The sequence below is a fragment of the Leptonychotes weddellii genome, chromosome 10, assembly GCF_054177405.1.
Source record: "Leptonychotes weddellii isolate Sample4059 chromosome 10, ASM5417740v2, whole genome shotgun sequence".
Lineage (NCBI taxonomy): Eukaryota > Metazoa > Chordata > Mammalia > Carnivora > Phocidae > Leptonychotes > Leptonychotes weddellii.
The window spans coordinates 49,330,378-49,345,349 of NC_138378.1; the positions used below are offsets into that span (position 1 = coordinate 49,330,378).

Below are 14,972 nucleotides of genomic sequence, written 5' to 3' on the forward strand. Positions count from 1 at the left end.
ACCTCCTCCAGGCACGACATCCCTTTCAAATATGCATAATTTATACCCAAAGTGTTTCTCCAACACCCCAGGCAAAATCTCCACAGCAAAGGTGTGTTCCTCTCCATTCTCGGGTCCACATTCTTTTAGGTAAGACACAAAAGCATCATATATTTTTCCATCTAGGGAAATAAGGTTTACTCTTTTAATTACAGTGCAAATAAAAGTTTAAGTACAAATTTGAGTGAAAGTCACAAAAAATGGGAGTGGAACCATTGTAAAGGAAAAAATTAAGTAGAGCATCCTCCCACCCAAACTCACCAAATTGTACCCATTAAATATGTGCAGTTGCTTGTATATTGATTAGAGCTCAATGAAGTCATTCAAAAAAAGAATACAGAAAATATTTTTGCCAGAAAACCAATTAAAAAATAGAACAAGAATGTTTAAACTAGGTAACTCGCAAGGTCCGTCAAATATTTTTTGGTTCTATGATTCTTTTTAGGTATTATTCTTTATCTCTGATTTTTTAAGTTGTCAAAAACAAGAAATAAATTCAATTATTATTAAAGACAAACAAAAAATAGCCTCCACAAACCTCAAATGCTAATCAAGCAACCAATTAGCAAATTGTTTTTTAAGCATGTATGTTAAGACTCTCACTGTTTGGGCGCCTGGGTGGCTCAGTTGGTTAAGCGACTGCCTTCGGCTCAGGTCATGATCCTGGAGTCCCAGGATCGAGTCCCGCATCGGGCTCCCTGCTCAGTGGGGAGTCTGCTTCTCCCTCTCACCCTCCCCCCTCTCATGCTCTCTTTCTCTATCTCATTCTCTCTCAAATAAATAAATAAAATCTTAAAAAAAAAAAAAAAGACTCTCACTGTTTGACACCATAGAGGGATGGAGAGAAATACAAGATATAAATCCAGAAACTAAAGGAATTTAAAGGCAATAAAAAGCCAAGGAGCCCAACTATGTCCTTGTTCCAGGAGTGGAAAGCAAATCTCACCTTGGCTTTCTTGTATCAGCTAATCCTACCAGCATCCTAAAATATCTACCCTCAAAATGACCCACTGAAAGGCAAAGGCAGAAACAAAGCTGAGCGTTTACACTGGCAAGCGGGAAGAAACAATAGAAGTGATTTAAGCACTATGCTATTGTAACACATGCTGTGATATTTAAAAATATTATATGTTCCTGAGGCACCTGGGTGGCTCAGTCGTTAAGCGTCTGCCTTCGGCTCAGGTCATGATCCCAGGGTCCTGGGATCGGGCCCCTCATTGGGCTCCCTGCTCAGCGGGGAGCCTGCTTCTCCCTTTCCCTCTGCCTGCCGCTCTGCCTACTTGTGCTATCTCTCTGTCAAATAAATAAATTTAAAAAATAAAAATAAAAATATTATATGTTCCTAGATGCCAATATGAAAATTTCCTGTCTGTTGAAAGGTTTTCATCGGTAATAACATCTGCTCCTATTTAATTCCTGATAATGAAGCAGTGTTCAGGAGGCTAACGGGACAAAGTCAAGACGAAAGAGTTACCTAAAGAACAAAGACCACTGTACTAACTGGGTAACTACAAAATTATATACACCACCCTCTTCTATCTTCATCCAACCTATCTGAGAAGAGAAAGCAGGCAAATGCAACAACTTGAAAACGTTTACAAATAACACATTAGCAGAAGCGAGACAGTGTAACAAAACAAATAAAACAAACAGAATCAGCTTGGTCAGAGCCTAAAGAGTGATCTCTAGGGGACATGCTTTCTGAGAAAAGGAAATTTTGAGTCAGGTCCTAAATAATACAATTGATGCTAACTGGGACTGGTAGAGGAAGAAGGGGAAGTGGGCGGGGAATGGTCTATCCCTGTCCCATGACAATTGGTTGGATAGTACAGGGGATGGATTTATGCTTGCATATAGTATTGGGCTTATGAATTTGCTACTGAGTTGAAAACTAAATTTAATTGGATCCTTTATTAAAATCTAATAGGACAAAACCATTCTAGGTCCATGTTCTTTGTGATGCACATCACCTATGCTCAACAATTCAGCCTAGTATCTTCAGTGGCATCCAGGCTCACAAAACAACTCTTTTTGTTCCTGGCAAAGCTTCTTCAATTCTACTTAGAGCATTCAGGTTCAGCAGTTCAAGTCCGAACCTATTGTTGATGGAAAGCAACTGCTTTGCAGAATTGCATGCATATAAAAGCAAGGACATTTTGGTAAAACCTGCAGAATTAACATGTATATCGAAGGCAGGAAAAGTTGGTAAAAACAGAACCAGTGCCTAGTTTACTCGGTAAATGGGTGCCCCGAGTAATTCTGTTAGATTGCTGTGAAATAGAGCTATTTAATAGTGTAAGAGCTACAGCTTGCACTTGTAATCATTATGTCGGTGATTAGAACAGGCACCAAGATGTAAGAAATAAATAAATACACTTTTTTAAAAGGTACCTTTTTTTTGTAATCATGATGTTACTATTGCAATAAACCAGGAAAACAATTCAGTCAAGTTTATATGGTGATATACAAGTAATACAGCTTTACACTTACCCAAGAAAAATGAAAAAAAGTTTTTTCAACTATCGATGGCTTTCAAATACCTAATTTCAAGCAATTCTCTTCTTGGTTTAGCAAATCGTGTAATTTATATTACAATTTCTTTTAAACCCAGGTAATTGAATGGCTTGCTGGCTTTGATAACTGACAAAGGGAAGTGTTTAAGATAGGGTATTTGGAAGCTAGTAATAATTATTTGGGGCTCTGTATAAACGAAACCCTCATGTGAATGTATATTTGGGACTTTAAGAAGTCAGGCCCACGCTTCTCAAACTGTGTTAGGCAAATGATCATGTTTTCATTTAATTTGACTGGTTTGGGTTGATTGCTTTCTTTCATTTCCAATCCTTCAAAAAATGTGAAAACATTCTTGGATATTGCAGCAATATCAAATTGCTATGAAAGTTTTAGTTTTTGTACTTATGTCTCTATTTCTGTCTTTTTCACGACCGATCACTGTCATGGGTCATACTTTAAAAAGAGCTGATGTAGAGCCCGTCTGTACATGTTTCTATGCACTGCCACACTGGGAAGTGGGAAGTGTGAACTGAAAAAATTATCTGTGACTTGGGTCAAACAGAACAGAAAGGGGAAAAAAAATCTTCGTTGAAGATCAAAAAGATATTAGTGAATGCCCATTTTGAGATAGGTTCTGGTCCATGCAAGTAGAGACCTGTTCAAAAGGTACCAAAAATAGATCTCTCAGTTGTAGCATTTCTCTCCATCACCAAAATTGCATACACACACACAGGCTCAAAGCTGAATTAATTACCTTTGTTAATTTGATATTATTAACTAAAAGCTGTAAATGTGAACCATGAATCTAGAAAAATCTCACAGGGACAACATGAGACTTCTTTCATAACTTGAGGTCAGGAGGGTCTTTCTACTTGTGACCACAAATCTAGAAACCATAAAAGGATAAACTTGAGTACATTAAAAAAAATCTTCCATAATGATAAAAATGTACACCTGAAACTAATATAACACTGTGTCAAGTATACTTTAAGAATAATAAAAAATATCTTCCACATATCACACTACTATAAGCAAAGTCAAAAGACAAATTACAATCTGGGAACAATGTTTCCATTTCATATTATAGACAATAGGCTAACCTCCTTAAAATGTAAATAGCTCCTAGAAATAAACAAGAAAAAAAGGCCAACAACCCAATAGAAAAATGGCAAAGGATATGAATGAGTACTTTGAGAAAGTAAATACAAATGAGCCTTAAACAAATGAAAAATTACGCTCTTGCATAGTAAGTGAAATGCAAATGAAGACTACACTGAGATATAACTTTTTACCTGTCAGATTGGCACATAGCCAAAAGGTTGTGTGGAAGGCCATGGGAAAAAAGTTACCCCCATTCTTTGAAGGTGGTAGGAGTATGGTAGTAGGGAGGGCAAATTGGCAATGTCTATCCAATTAACAACTGTATCTACCCTTTAATATTGCTAGCAATTCCACTTTGGGGAATTTTTCCTGCACACAAATGAAACGATGACTCTACAAAACTCTCTGTCACATAATTTCTGTAATAACAAGAGGTTGTGAATAACCCAAAATGTGACCAAACAAACAGGGATACATCTGCAGACATAAAACACTGTACAACTCTAACAAATAGGAGGCTTTATAAACTGATACCAAAGTGCATCCAAAGCATAGCAAAGCATAGTTCAGAACAGTGTACATAATTTGCCCAGATTTGTCTTTAACACAGGTGTGGGATTTGATCCTACATTCATATTTGTTTGGATATACTATCAATGGCAGACGAAGCGGGAAACACAGACTTGGGACAGGCTGACAGGGCGATTTTCTACTCTTAGACTTTTTGCATTTTGAACTGTGTGTCTTACACACACACACACAAAGCAAATGCAATGGATTAGACTGATTTTTTAAATTCAGGAATTATCTTTTTTTATTAAACTATAGTTGACACAATTCAGTAATTGTCTTGAAACTTGAATACTTCTTCAAATTACCTTTAAAAATAGAGAAACGGAAACAAAGAGTCACCAGATAGAGAAAAACACGGATCTAGGAAGCTAGAACCCAGGTCACTTGGCTTCTAGTTCAAGGTTCTTGCAGATACATCAGGTTGCCTCCTTTGTCAGGTTAAAATAATGAATCATAATACAATTCAATTCTATTTAAATGAAGTTTGTTGAATATGCACATTATATAAGGTGCCCAGATAGTGTGTGAATAATGATAGCCCCTGGGCACAAGCATCTCACAGGACATTTAGGAAGACATGACATACATGTATAAAACAACAATTGTTTGGCAAACAGTTTTTGGCAACATACGAGTACAAAAAGGAAAAGATGATACTAGACAATGTTCAAATCAATTTTTCCTACGGAAAACCTCTACCACACATTAAGACAACAATATAATCAAAATGATATGAAATGAAGATTAGTGTTTCTTTATGTGGTTTCTTAATGAAGCCATAAGATAAGAAATCCCAGTATTACGATATTCGTTACCTGTTAATGTTTCATCTTTTCCCATGAAATGTCTATAAAATAGGGCCAAGTCAACTCTATAAATGACGCCCATAATCACTAGGAACACAGCTACCACTGAGATCAAAACAGCTATGATCATTCCTCTGGTGAAGACGTAGCCTGGGATATCAACCATCTCTTCTAGAAAGAAAAAGAAAACAGGAATAATAAGTGAAATGACAGTTTCCCAGTGTCTTCCACCATCACACCACAGTTGTCAGTTTTTACACTGACCACTAATCCAGTTGTCAACGCAACACATCCCATCGACTTAGTCCACATTCCTGCCTTTAGTCCAGAGTACTGATCTTTCTACTCCAATTTTTAAAGAATAAAAATGTGTACAAGGATATTCAGAGACCTGACCTGAAAGCATTGTGATATAGCCTGTCCCTACTTGGGGAAGGTGAGTCTCTAGGACAATAAGATACCAGGGTGAAATGCAGAGGGACCCAAACCTACATCTCAGCTAGTATGTTGCAAACATAAATGAACTGCATAGTCTTGAGAGAGCAAGCACTGAACTGAGATCATGTGGGCTCCCCGCCTGGCTCCATCACTTAATCTGTGTCCTAGGGAAAGTCACTGATGCCCTTAACTCTTAGTGTCTCCATCCATAATATGAAGCCACTTCTGAGCAGCTTCTGGGCCAGTTGGACCTGGGTTGTACTGTATTGGTGGAGGAAGGAGGGGGACGGCTCCGGAATGCTCCATCAGGTAGGCAGTGCAAAACTTTAGGAGTCCACTGATGTGAGCCATCAACTGTCTACCTGCCAGGTCCAGGGACTGGTTCAAGGAAGGGAGGCCTTCGGTTAATCTTTGTTGAATGAATGACCACACCCAAGGAACCCCTGTGCCCAGTGCCCAGCTAAGGTAGGCTGGAGGCAACAGTACACCCAGTATCATTGGTCTCATCCTACACTAAGCTGCAAGCTTGCCTCTCATCATTGTGGGTGTGCCGAGCTGCCCTGCCTGCCTCCCCCACAACACCCAGCCACACATCTCTGTCTCCAGGCTGCATCTGCTTCCCTGTCCGGGGGCCCTGGTTTCTATCTGGGTCTACAATATGATTGAGAGCAAAAGAATAGAGTTTGTGCTTTCATTCTCTGCACAAAATCAATGCACAGGGGACTCCAGCTGGGGACTGAGCCCCAGTTTAGCCTGAATGCCTGTGACACAAGGTTGACAATTTCACCTTTCGGGAACTTGCTTCCTGGGCTGTAAAATGAGGGAGTGGTGATCTTTGAGGGGTGTCTCAGCAGCAACATTCTAAGCTTCCACAGACTTCCACAATAAAACTTTCTCATACCTTTTTTCAACAAGACAAAGTTTATGGTGTCTATGCCTCCCTCGCTGGCCACAGCACAATTATATGAAAACTGTAGATTTTTTTCATTGATATTCTCAATTCTCAATGTTCTTGATGCATACAATTTGCCATCTGGAGTCCTGTAAAAGAGGAAATAATTCAGTGATAGGCGTTGGTCATAACCAGCAACATTACCCACAAGAGAGGAATTCATACGTGCAAATACTCAAGAGCAGTGGATCTGTTGGCTCTATGGAACCTTCCTTTTCTGATGGGGACTCAGAGACTGGGCCACCACGAATCCCGGCTCCTCCAGGGAGCATCAGGGTGGGCAGAAACAGCCCTCCTGAGACCACCTGGGGAATGATGCTGTGCACTGCCCAGAATGACAATGCTGGCAGGTAATGATGCTGACTTGAAAACACAAGAAAATATTCTCTCAATTATTTCCCCCTATTTCTCTTCTCCTAACTACTTAGCTTTCCTCCCACGGGGAGGTCTCCACCAATCGTGACAAGGCTGCAAATGGTTTGGCATAAATACAGATTCCTATCAGGTTTCTCCATGCAATCCTAAAGGTCACTTTTATTTGTTCAGCGTTGAAAATAAACTTAAGAATGACACTATTCGGAGCACCTGGGTGGCTCAGTCAGTTAAGTGTCCGACTCTTGACTTCGGCTCAGGTCATGATCTCAGGGTCCTGGGATAGAGCCTTGTGTCGGGCTCCACGCTCAGTGTGGAGTCTGCTTGAGATTCTCTCCCTCTCTCTCTGCTCCTCCCCCTGCTTGCATGCGCTCTCTCTCTCTAAAATAAATAAATAAATATTTTAAAAATAAAAAAGAATGACACTATTCTCAGACGCACCCACAGGCACATGAGAAATGCCAATTAAGCCATTCAGGGAGTGTCAGAAAATGACTTAGACAAACACCAGCAGCAAGTTGTCTTTCTCTTCTTAAGAGATCCACGTTGTGCTGTTGTTGATGCAAGGCAACTGCCCAGGACATCAGCTTCCCCACCAGTGACAACCTGTGAAAGCCTTCCCCAGGTGGGGTCACTCACCTGCCACCCCCCTAGCAGCAGGTGTCTCTAGTACTCGGGACACGGCACCCACTGTAGCCTCCAACTGTCTCAAATACATTTTAGAACGTAATTCTGCACAGAAGTCACCAATCCAGAAATAGCAACTATCTAAGATCAGTGAAAGACCCCGAAAGTAAGGCACAAAAGGCCAGTGAGAAGCCGAAACAGGTGACGGAAAAAGCTCATGCATCTAACTCTAAAGGAAGACCACCTTACTCCCCTAGCTTAGCTTAAGCTCCATTTCAAATAGTTTGGCAAGTTGGTCTCTGTCCCCCCAAAGATTAGCAATAGATCACGAGAAGGGGGACATGCAGAACTCGAGCGAAGGTCTGATGCTGAGGATAAAAAAGACACAATGGCAAGACATTTATTTCAGCTGGACCAGCATTCACACGCCCGCTACCGGGCGAGGCCACAGACATTCCACCATTAGGAGCTCGCAGGCAAGTGCCAGCAAGAATCGAGAGCTGCCAGTGGGATGACAAGGAATGTTTTGAAGTGTAAAAGGCAGGAAAAAAGCCTCAAAAGTGCAGCCAAGGTGACAGACACCTTGGGATCACTACTCACTAAAACCTGAGTGTATCAGGACATTACTAAGTAGAGTAATGACCCGAAGTCATTCAGAAACACTTAAATGACCACAGGCTTCGCATGTTTTCTTTTAATAAGTGTGACCGTTCCTTACTGGAAGAACATAGGCTACGTAAGTACTAATACGCATGTGATTTGAAACTTTTTGCACCAAAAGTTGCCTCCTAGGTACTTACATCTAACCAATGCCCTCTTCGTGGTTTCTTTTTTAATTTCTTTTACCTGCTCTTACTGTGTTTCTAATTTCCATTAACAGACTCTTGACAGCAAAATGCTGCAATAATAACTATGTTCAATGTCAATCTGCCAACAGTGAATGTCACAGGGTACGTGATGGGTACATTAGTGTTTCCTTGAGACAAAACTTACATCTGACAAGCTTTGGAAAGTCTTATATGATTACTAATCTTATAAGATGCTTAAGTAAAATCCCCATCCCCATCAGATCCTGACTGACCAAAAGCTACTTTTGTAAGATGATGCAAAAAAGCCTCACTGACCTTCTTTTTCTAGCTTAGATCTTGGCAATAGATTTCTGCATAATCCGTCAACCTAGAGTGTGGTAATTATAAATATAAAATATGTAAATTATAATTAAAATTGAAACTTAAACATCCAATCATTGATTCAGGACGCTGGGGTTTGTTTGTTTGTTTGTTTGCTTTTGCAATTGCACTACTAGGTATTTATCCAAAGGATACAAACATACTGATTCGAAGGGGCACATGCACCCCAATGTTTATAGCAGCAATGGCCATAACAGCCAAACTATGGAAAGAGCCCAGATGTCCAGGACTCTGGTGTTTTTTTATATCATGTATCTACAACAAAAGGTGATTTGTATATATTGTGACAAATAATGTATCGCATATACATACCTAGTTCTTGTTATGTTCTCTTCATGTACATTAGGTTCCTTTCCATTTTCTTCCCACACGTTCCAATAAACCGTATCCTTTTCATTCGCCAAAGCAGAGCAGTTGAGTTCTACATCTTTTCCTACATAAAAGTTGATAACCAATGTTCTGATCTTAGAAACTCAGATTTCCCAAAGGTTTAAAATGAATATAATCACTATATGTTAACCTAATATATAAAGATAATATAGTGCTACGTTCCAGAAACAAAACAGATATGCCTTATTTTTAAATTTTAAAAAAATGTATAAAGCAGAGAAATTAGGTAGCAATTATAAGTCATCACCAAAATATGAATTGGTTTGTCTTCAAATGTTTATGTTTAAATCAATTATTAAAACTCAGAGTGGCCAGTGGACTTTCTTTTCAACATACAATTTAGGAGGGACTGTCAGACCAACACTCCCACGGCAACTTCTAGAAAAACAAAATGGATAAGTCACACACAAAAATGAAATTAGCTAAAAATTACAGACCCCCAAACGCAGAGAAAACAAAGAGAAACAGTTGAGCTGAAAACGCCGTCAGGAAAAAGCCCTTCCGGGGGGAAGCTGAGATAGCCAGCCATCTTATTCTTGGGAGAAATCCATTTTGGTTTGTACAGCGTAGAGGGAATCTCATAGAAAAAAAGAGAGCCCAGTGGAAAGTCTGACAGCCACACGGGCTTACAGGATGACTGCTGAGGAGGCTGCGAAGGCTGACCGGTTTCTCCTACAGTCTCATAGTACTTAGGAGAGAAAACCCCCATAGAGGAAACGATGTACAACAAACACAGGACTGAAGTCCCCGTGCCCCTCCCCCATCCGGCAAATCCACACTGCAAGAAATCCCAAAGAAAAGTTTTCAGACTCATGAAAAATTATCCCAGATGAAAGCAGGCAACTACAGGAACAAATGAAGAGCACAAGAAAATACAAATATTTGAGTAAACGTAAAAGACTGTGGGTTATTTAAAGCAATAATAATGTGATCTATTGTGAGTTTTAGCACATCTGCAAGAGAGAAATACATAAAATAACAGCACAACCTGAGGTAGGAGGGACAAATGAAATGAACTGTTGCAAGGTCCTCCCATGCTGTGAAGTTATGAATGTGCTGAGATGTACGTTTGTCTCATTGCAGTCAGACATACATACATAATCTCTAGAACTACTAACTAAGGATACAAAAAGATCTAACACAAAAGAAGACAAAGCAGATTAAATAATGAAAAGAAAAATACTGCATGAATCCAAAAGGAAGGGAGGAATAACAGGACCGAAGAACACATAAACCAACCAAAAAACAGGTAGCAAGATGAGAGGCTTCACACCACCTCCGTCCATAATTCATGAAATGCAAATGGTTACACACTATACAGACTGGATTTCAAAAAAGATCCAAATATATGCCATCTATGTGAAATACATTTTATGTGTATTTGATTTACAAAGAAATGCTAAAAGTAAAAAGATGTAAAAAAAAAGAGAGAGAGAGAAAGCCTGTCAGTCTCAAACAAAAGAAAACTGATATGTCTATCCACTATCAGAGAAAGTAGGCACTCAGGAAAGAAGTATGATAGATAAAGAGAGAAATTTTATAATGATAAAGTATCAATTTAACAGGCATCAGTTTGTGTATGCCCATAAGATAACCTCGGCATATATAAAGCAAGGATTGACGGAACTAAAGGATACTGAGATAAATTACCATCGTAGTTGGAGATGTTAACATCTCTTGGTAACAGATAAAGAAAACACACAAAAGCTTGGTTAAAATATAGATGATCTGAATAACACCATTAGCTAACTTCACATAATTGATATTTACAGAATGATAAAACCAAAACCTGCAGAATGCGTATTTGTTTCAGACGCACTTGGAACATTCATCAAAGACACACCACATTCTGGTCCTGAAGCAAGTTACTACAAATTTCATAGGATGGAAATGATACAGTGTATAATCTTGGACCAGAATGGAACTTAACTGGATATCAGTAACAGCAACAACAACAAAAAACAACTAGAAAATCCTCCAAAGATTTGGAAATTAAGAAGAAAAAATAATCCATAGAAGAAAGGAGAAATCACAAGGGAAGATTTTTTTTAATGTTTGAACTGAATAGTAATGAAAATATGGCATACCCGTATTTGTTGGAAACAACTCAAGTCATGATTAGAGGGAACTTTATAGAGTTTAAAATGCATGTGCTACAAGAGAGGTTAACTGAAATTAATTCTCTATGTCACCATGTCGACAAATGAAAAATGAGGTGCAAATTAAGCCCCAAATGAGAAGAAAGAAATAATAGAGCTAAGTTCAGAAATCAGTAAAAAGCAGGCAAACCACAACTACAAATGGCAAAGTATCCGGGCTATGTTGGGCAGATGCGGTCCCACAAATGATTGTGACAGATGCTGGTCCAAAGGTGTGGGCTTAGGAAACAGTGAACAGCAACTTGGACCCCAGCTTTGCCACTTTTTATTGATTTACCTTTAGACAAATTACAGAACCCTTTCTCCTGGGCTTTGGTCATTTAATCCACAAGATGGGAATAATACCCCTCGGAGTTGTTTGAATATATGTCAATCACCTAATACAAAACATGGTGTAGCATATGTGAATTTCTTCTTTTCCTTCCTTCCTTCCCTTTTGGAAAGGGATTACTTATGCAACTGGATGCACTGATTTCATCAAGCCCTGTCTAGGCAAATCTTAAATGTACAGTCAGTTAAGTCCATTGATTCAAAGCCCTTTGATTCATCAATCAAATATTCAGACCACAGAGTAAGTCTGAATCATTCCTCCAGAGTGTTCTCTCATAGAGTTTTCATATTTATTTATTTATTTAAAGATTTTTATTTATTTATTTGACAGAGAGAGACACAGCGAGAGAGGGAACACAAGCAGGGGGAGTGGGAGAGGGAGAAGCAGGCTTCCCGCTGAGCAGGCAGCCCGATGCGGGGCTCGACCCCAGGACGCCGGGATCATGACCTGAGCCGAAGGCAGACGCTCAACGACTGAGCCACCCAGGTGCCCCTAGAGTTTTCATATTTAAAAGTGGCCATAAAGACTATTATAGAAAAGCCACAGCAGGGTGACGAAAACCCTATCTAAAAACCACAAGTGGTTCTATAATGTTTTCAACAGACTATTCGTTTTCACCAGCCTACAAATGGCAACATTCAAACAACAATAGGCTTTTCTTCTCTTTGTAACGTTCTTCACTAAACCTGGCACGTGTGATGCACACACAATATGGATCGATCATGAATCAGATTTAACCTTGGAAGACTCAGTTATACCCCCATTCCTAAATGCAGAATATATGTATGTCGAAATATACCTAATTCCACCTTCACATAGTTAAGCTTTGGTCCAAGAAGAACAGGAATTATTTTGCTGCGATCTAAAAGTGAAAGAAGAAAAGAAAATGCATCAGCATTGCTCTGAGCTTCTCTAAGACAAGTATCTGTAGTAACACGCTTATACCACGTGACAAAGATCCTAACAGTTATCACTTTACACTTACTTCTGCCGTATTTTCATTAACTAATGGTTGCAGCTGATAGTGTTTGTCATTTCGCTTTCCGTCAACTCAAAGCTAATGTAACCGGAGAAAACACAACTGAATTGGGTTTCCCTCAGCTCAAATCTGTGGCTTCTGCAGCTAAACGCCAGAGGAAAATGTCCATCCAGGCGGACAAACCCACCTGCAGGACTTAGAGGCAAAGTCCCGGGGAAATGCCTTTCTGCTCTGCCTTTATTCCTCCTGTCTGCTCTCCTCAACTCCTCACAGACAGATTTATTGGGGACAGGGACTCTACTCTGTGAGGTAGGCAAGGCACTCGCTCTCAGGTGTCGACCCTTCCCGCGCAAGCACTGAGGGAAACACCCCTTCAATTTTGTGCTCTGGATGCCTCGCCTGCCTCACCTTAGTCCTGGCCCTGCAGGGATGTCCACACCTGCGGGCTCAGCTCTGCTTCTGTTCCTGAGTGACTTCTGACCCTGACTAGGGGTACTTAATACTCTCGGCCTCAGCTTCCCTCTCAATGCTGTCATACAACCTAGGGAGCTAATAACTGCAGAATACTGAGAGCACACATTGAACCTGCTATGTTGTCAAGTTCTTGTTAGTCCAAAGATCAGCACTGGCAACTTTCTTCATGACCGAGACTCTCCCTTCTGGTACAGCCGGTGTTTCTGGGGCATTTACAAGTAATGTACAGAGCAGTCATTCCCAGTGCTCAGCAAACTCCTGGGGCTTACCGGTGCTCAGCAAACACAATGTAGGTGCAGAAGGAGTGAAGGGAGCCTGGGGGGCTCTCCGGCACCAACCCTACCTAAGCCCTCTCGGGAAGTGTGATGCTGCAGAGTGAAGGGTAGAGAAACGAGTGGTGAGTGTGTGCATAAGAACTGGAGGATGAAACTTGCAAAGTGAAACTCCAAGCCAGTCAGATTTGGTTCTTCTGGGATTCAGACTCTCTGGGGAAGCGTGGAATACGTACAGGCAGACAGCAGGACCTGGGATGCCGCCAGAGAAAGTAGGAACTCTCAAGTCTTGAGAATATTGAGGGACATGAATTGATTCAAGGACAAAGGGGTGATTTTGTAGAAAATTGCTATTGCTTATCTTTCTCTGGATCTGTCCTCCCCTCCCCCTCAGGAATGTCAGTGGGAGCCCTGGGGGAGGGGTGGTGTAAAAGAACATCTTTAAGACAGTATGCCATCTACTAAAACTTGAAGTATATCATTGAAAACCCAGAGCACCCTGTCCCCGGCATGTCCTCCTGCCCATCTCATGTTCAACCTCTAAACTCAGCTCGGAGTCTCCTGACTCTGATCTTCCTCTGGACTCTCTCTGCACCCTTAACACCTCACGGATGAATCCAGTTTCATATACTAGGGTACTCCTATGTGGATTATCACCTCTCCTGCCTATAATCAAATTTCTCTAGTACATTACTCACTTTATTTCCTATTTCCCTGCCTCCTTTACCTCCTGATGCTCAGTACAGTTTGTTGAATTATAGACACTTTGAAGAATATCTGTTGAGTGAAAGCATATGCTAAACAACAAGAGATTCCTCAAATTACTCAAACATGAAATAAGAATGCTGGCTCATGGGAGGCTCACCTATATAAAGGTCATTTACTACCCCCCCCCCCGAAAAAAATCTTTCCAGTGTGGTGAATGATGCCCAAATGATCTGACCCTTATATTTGAGCTGGCAAAGTGGTCACAACTCCAAGTAAGTTGCCTTTGGATTCCTGCATTACAAAGAAAACTCATTTTACAAAGATACATTTGCTTCTTGCCGATTCTAAAATTTCTCTTACCTCCAACTATTGTTACATTGAAGGTTTTGGTGACATTAAATAGTTTTCCATTATGATGAATGAAAAACACACAGGTGTAATATCCCTGATCTTTAAACTCCGCATTCTTCTGTAAAAATGGGTTTTTATTGTTCTCCATCTTTTCACAGTTCTGTTTTGCAAAAAAAAAAAAGAAGAAGAAAAGCAAGTTAAAATATTTTAAGTAAAAGCAGTATCATATTATATTGATTCAAATTTATAAAAGATTTTTATTTAAAAAAAGGGGGAAACTGAAAACTAGCAATTTCTGAGTAGATGCCCCAGTGATTTGGTACTGCCTCTGCGGCAACAAGGAAACATAGTCCCATTACTGTTATTACTGTTGTTACTAATACATGCTGGGAAATAGAATATAGGGGGTGCTGTAGCTGCTCCTGTCATTTTCTTTTAATCTCTCTCTTTTACACATAAGGGGGGTGGAGGAGTAAAGACAAAGGGAGACGGAGAAGGGAAGGAGGGGTAGAAGGAAGGAGGTAAAGGAGGAGAGAGAGACTGACCACTACAACAAAAAAATTCTTGCTTGGGTGAAAACTTCTTGCACAACTCTATTTTGTAACACTTTTAGTTTAAGTCCATATACTCGGGACTATCCATCCTGGGGGTGGGTAGTGGAGGTGGGAGCAGAATTACTCAGAGACCTGAGTACCT

The 14,972-nt window shown here is 40.2% G+C and overlaps 1 protein-coding gene across 6 annotated transcripts in view; it reads right to left on the reverse strand.

Annotated features, from left to right (window-relative positions):
- IL18R1 (interleukin 18 receptor 1) overlaps window positions 1–14,972 on the reverse strand; it is a 37,291-nt gene that overhangs the window by 4,198 nt on the left and 18,121 nt on the right. For 5 of the 6 annotated variants that reach the window (XM_006737407.3, XM_081833338.1, XM_081833336.1 and 2 more), the window contains 6 exons: window positions 14,286–14,436; window positions 12,292–12,354; window positions 8,925–9,045; window positions 6,373–6,512; window positions 5,043–5,204; window positions 3–161 (listed from right to left, as the gene is read on the reverse strand). In XM_006737407.3, coding sequence (XP_006737470.1) covers window positions 3–161; window positions 5,043–5,204; window positions 6,373–6,512; window positions 8,925–9,045; window positions 12,292–12,354; window positions 14,286–14,436 — 796 coding nt within the window. The remainder of the gene's footprint in view (window positions 1–2; window positions 162–5,042; window positions 5,205–6,372; window positions 6,513–8,924; window positions 9,046–12,291; window positions 12,355–14,285; window positions 14,437–14,972) is intronic. The other variant, XM_031032489.2, reaches the window with a different exon arrangement.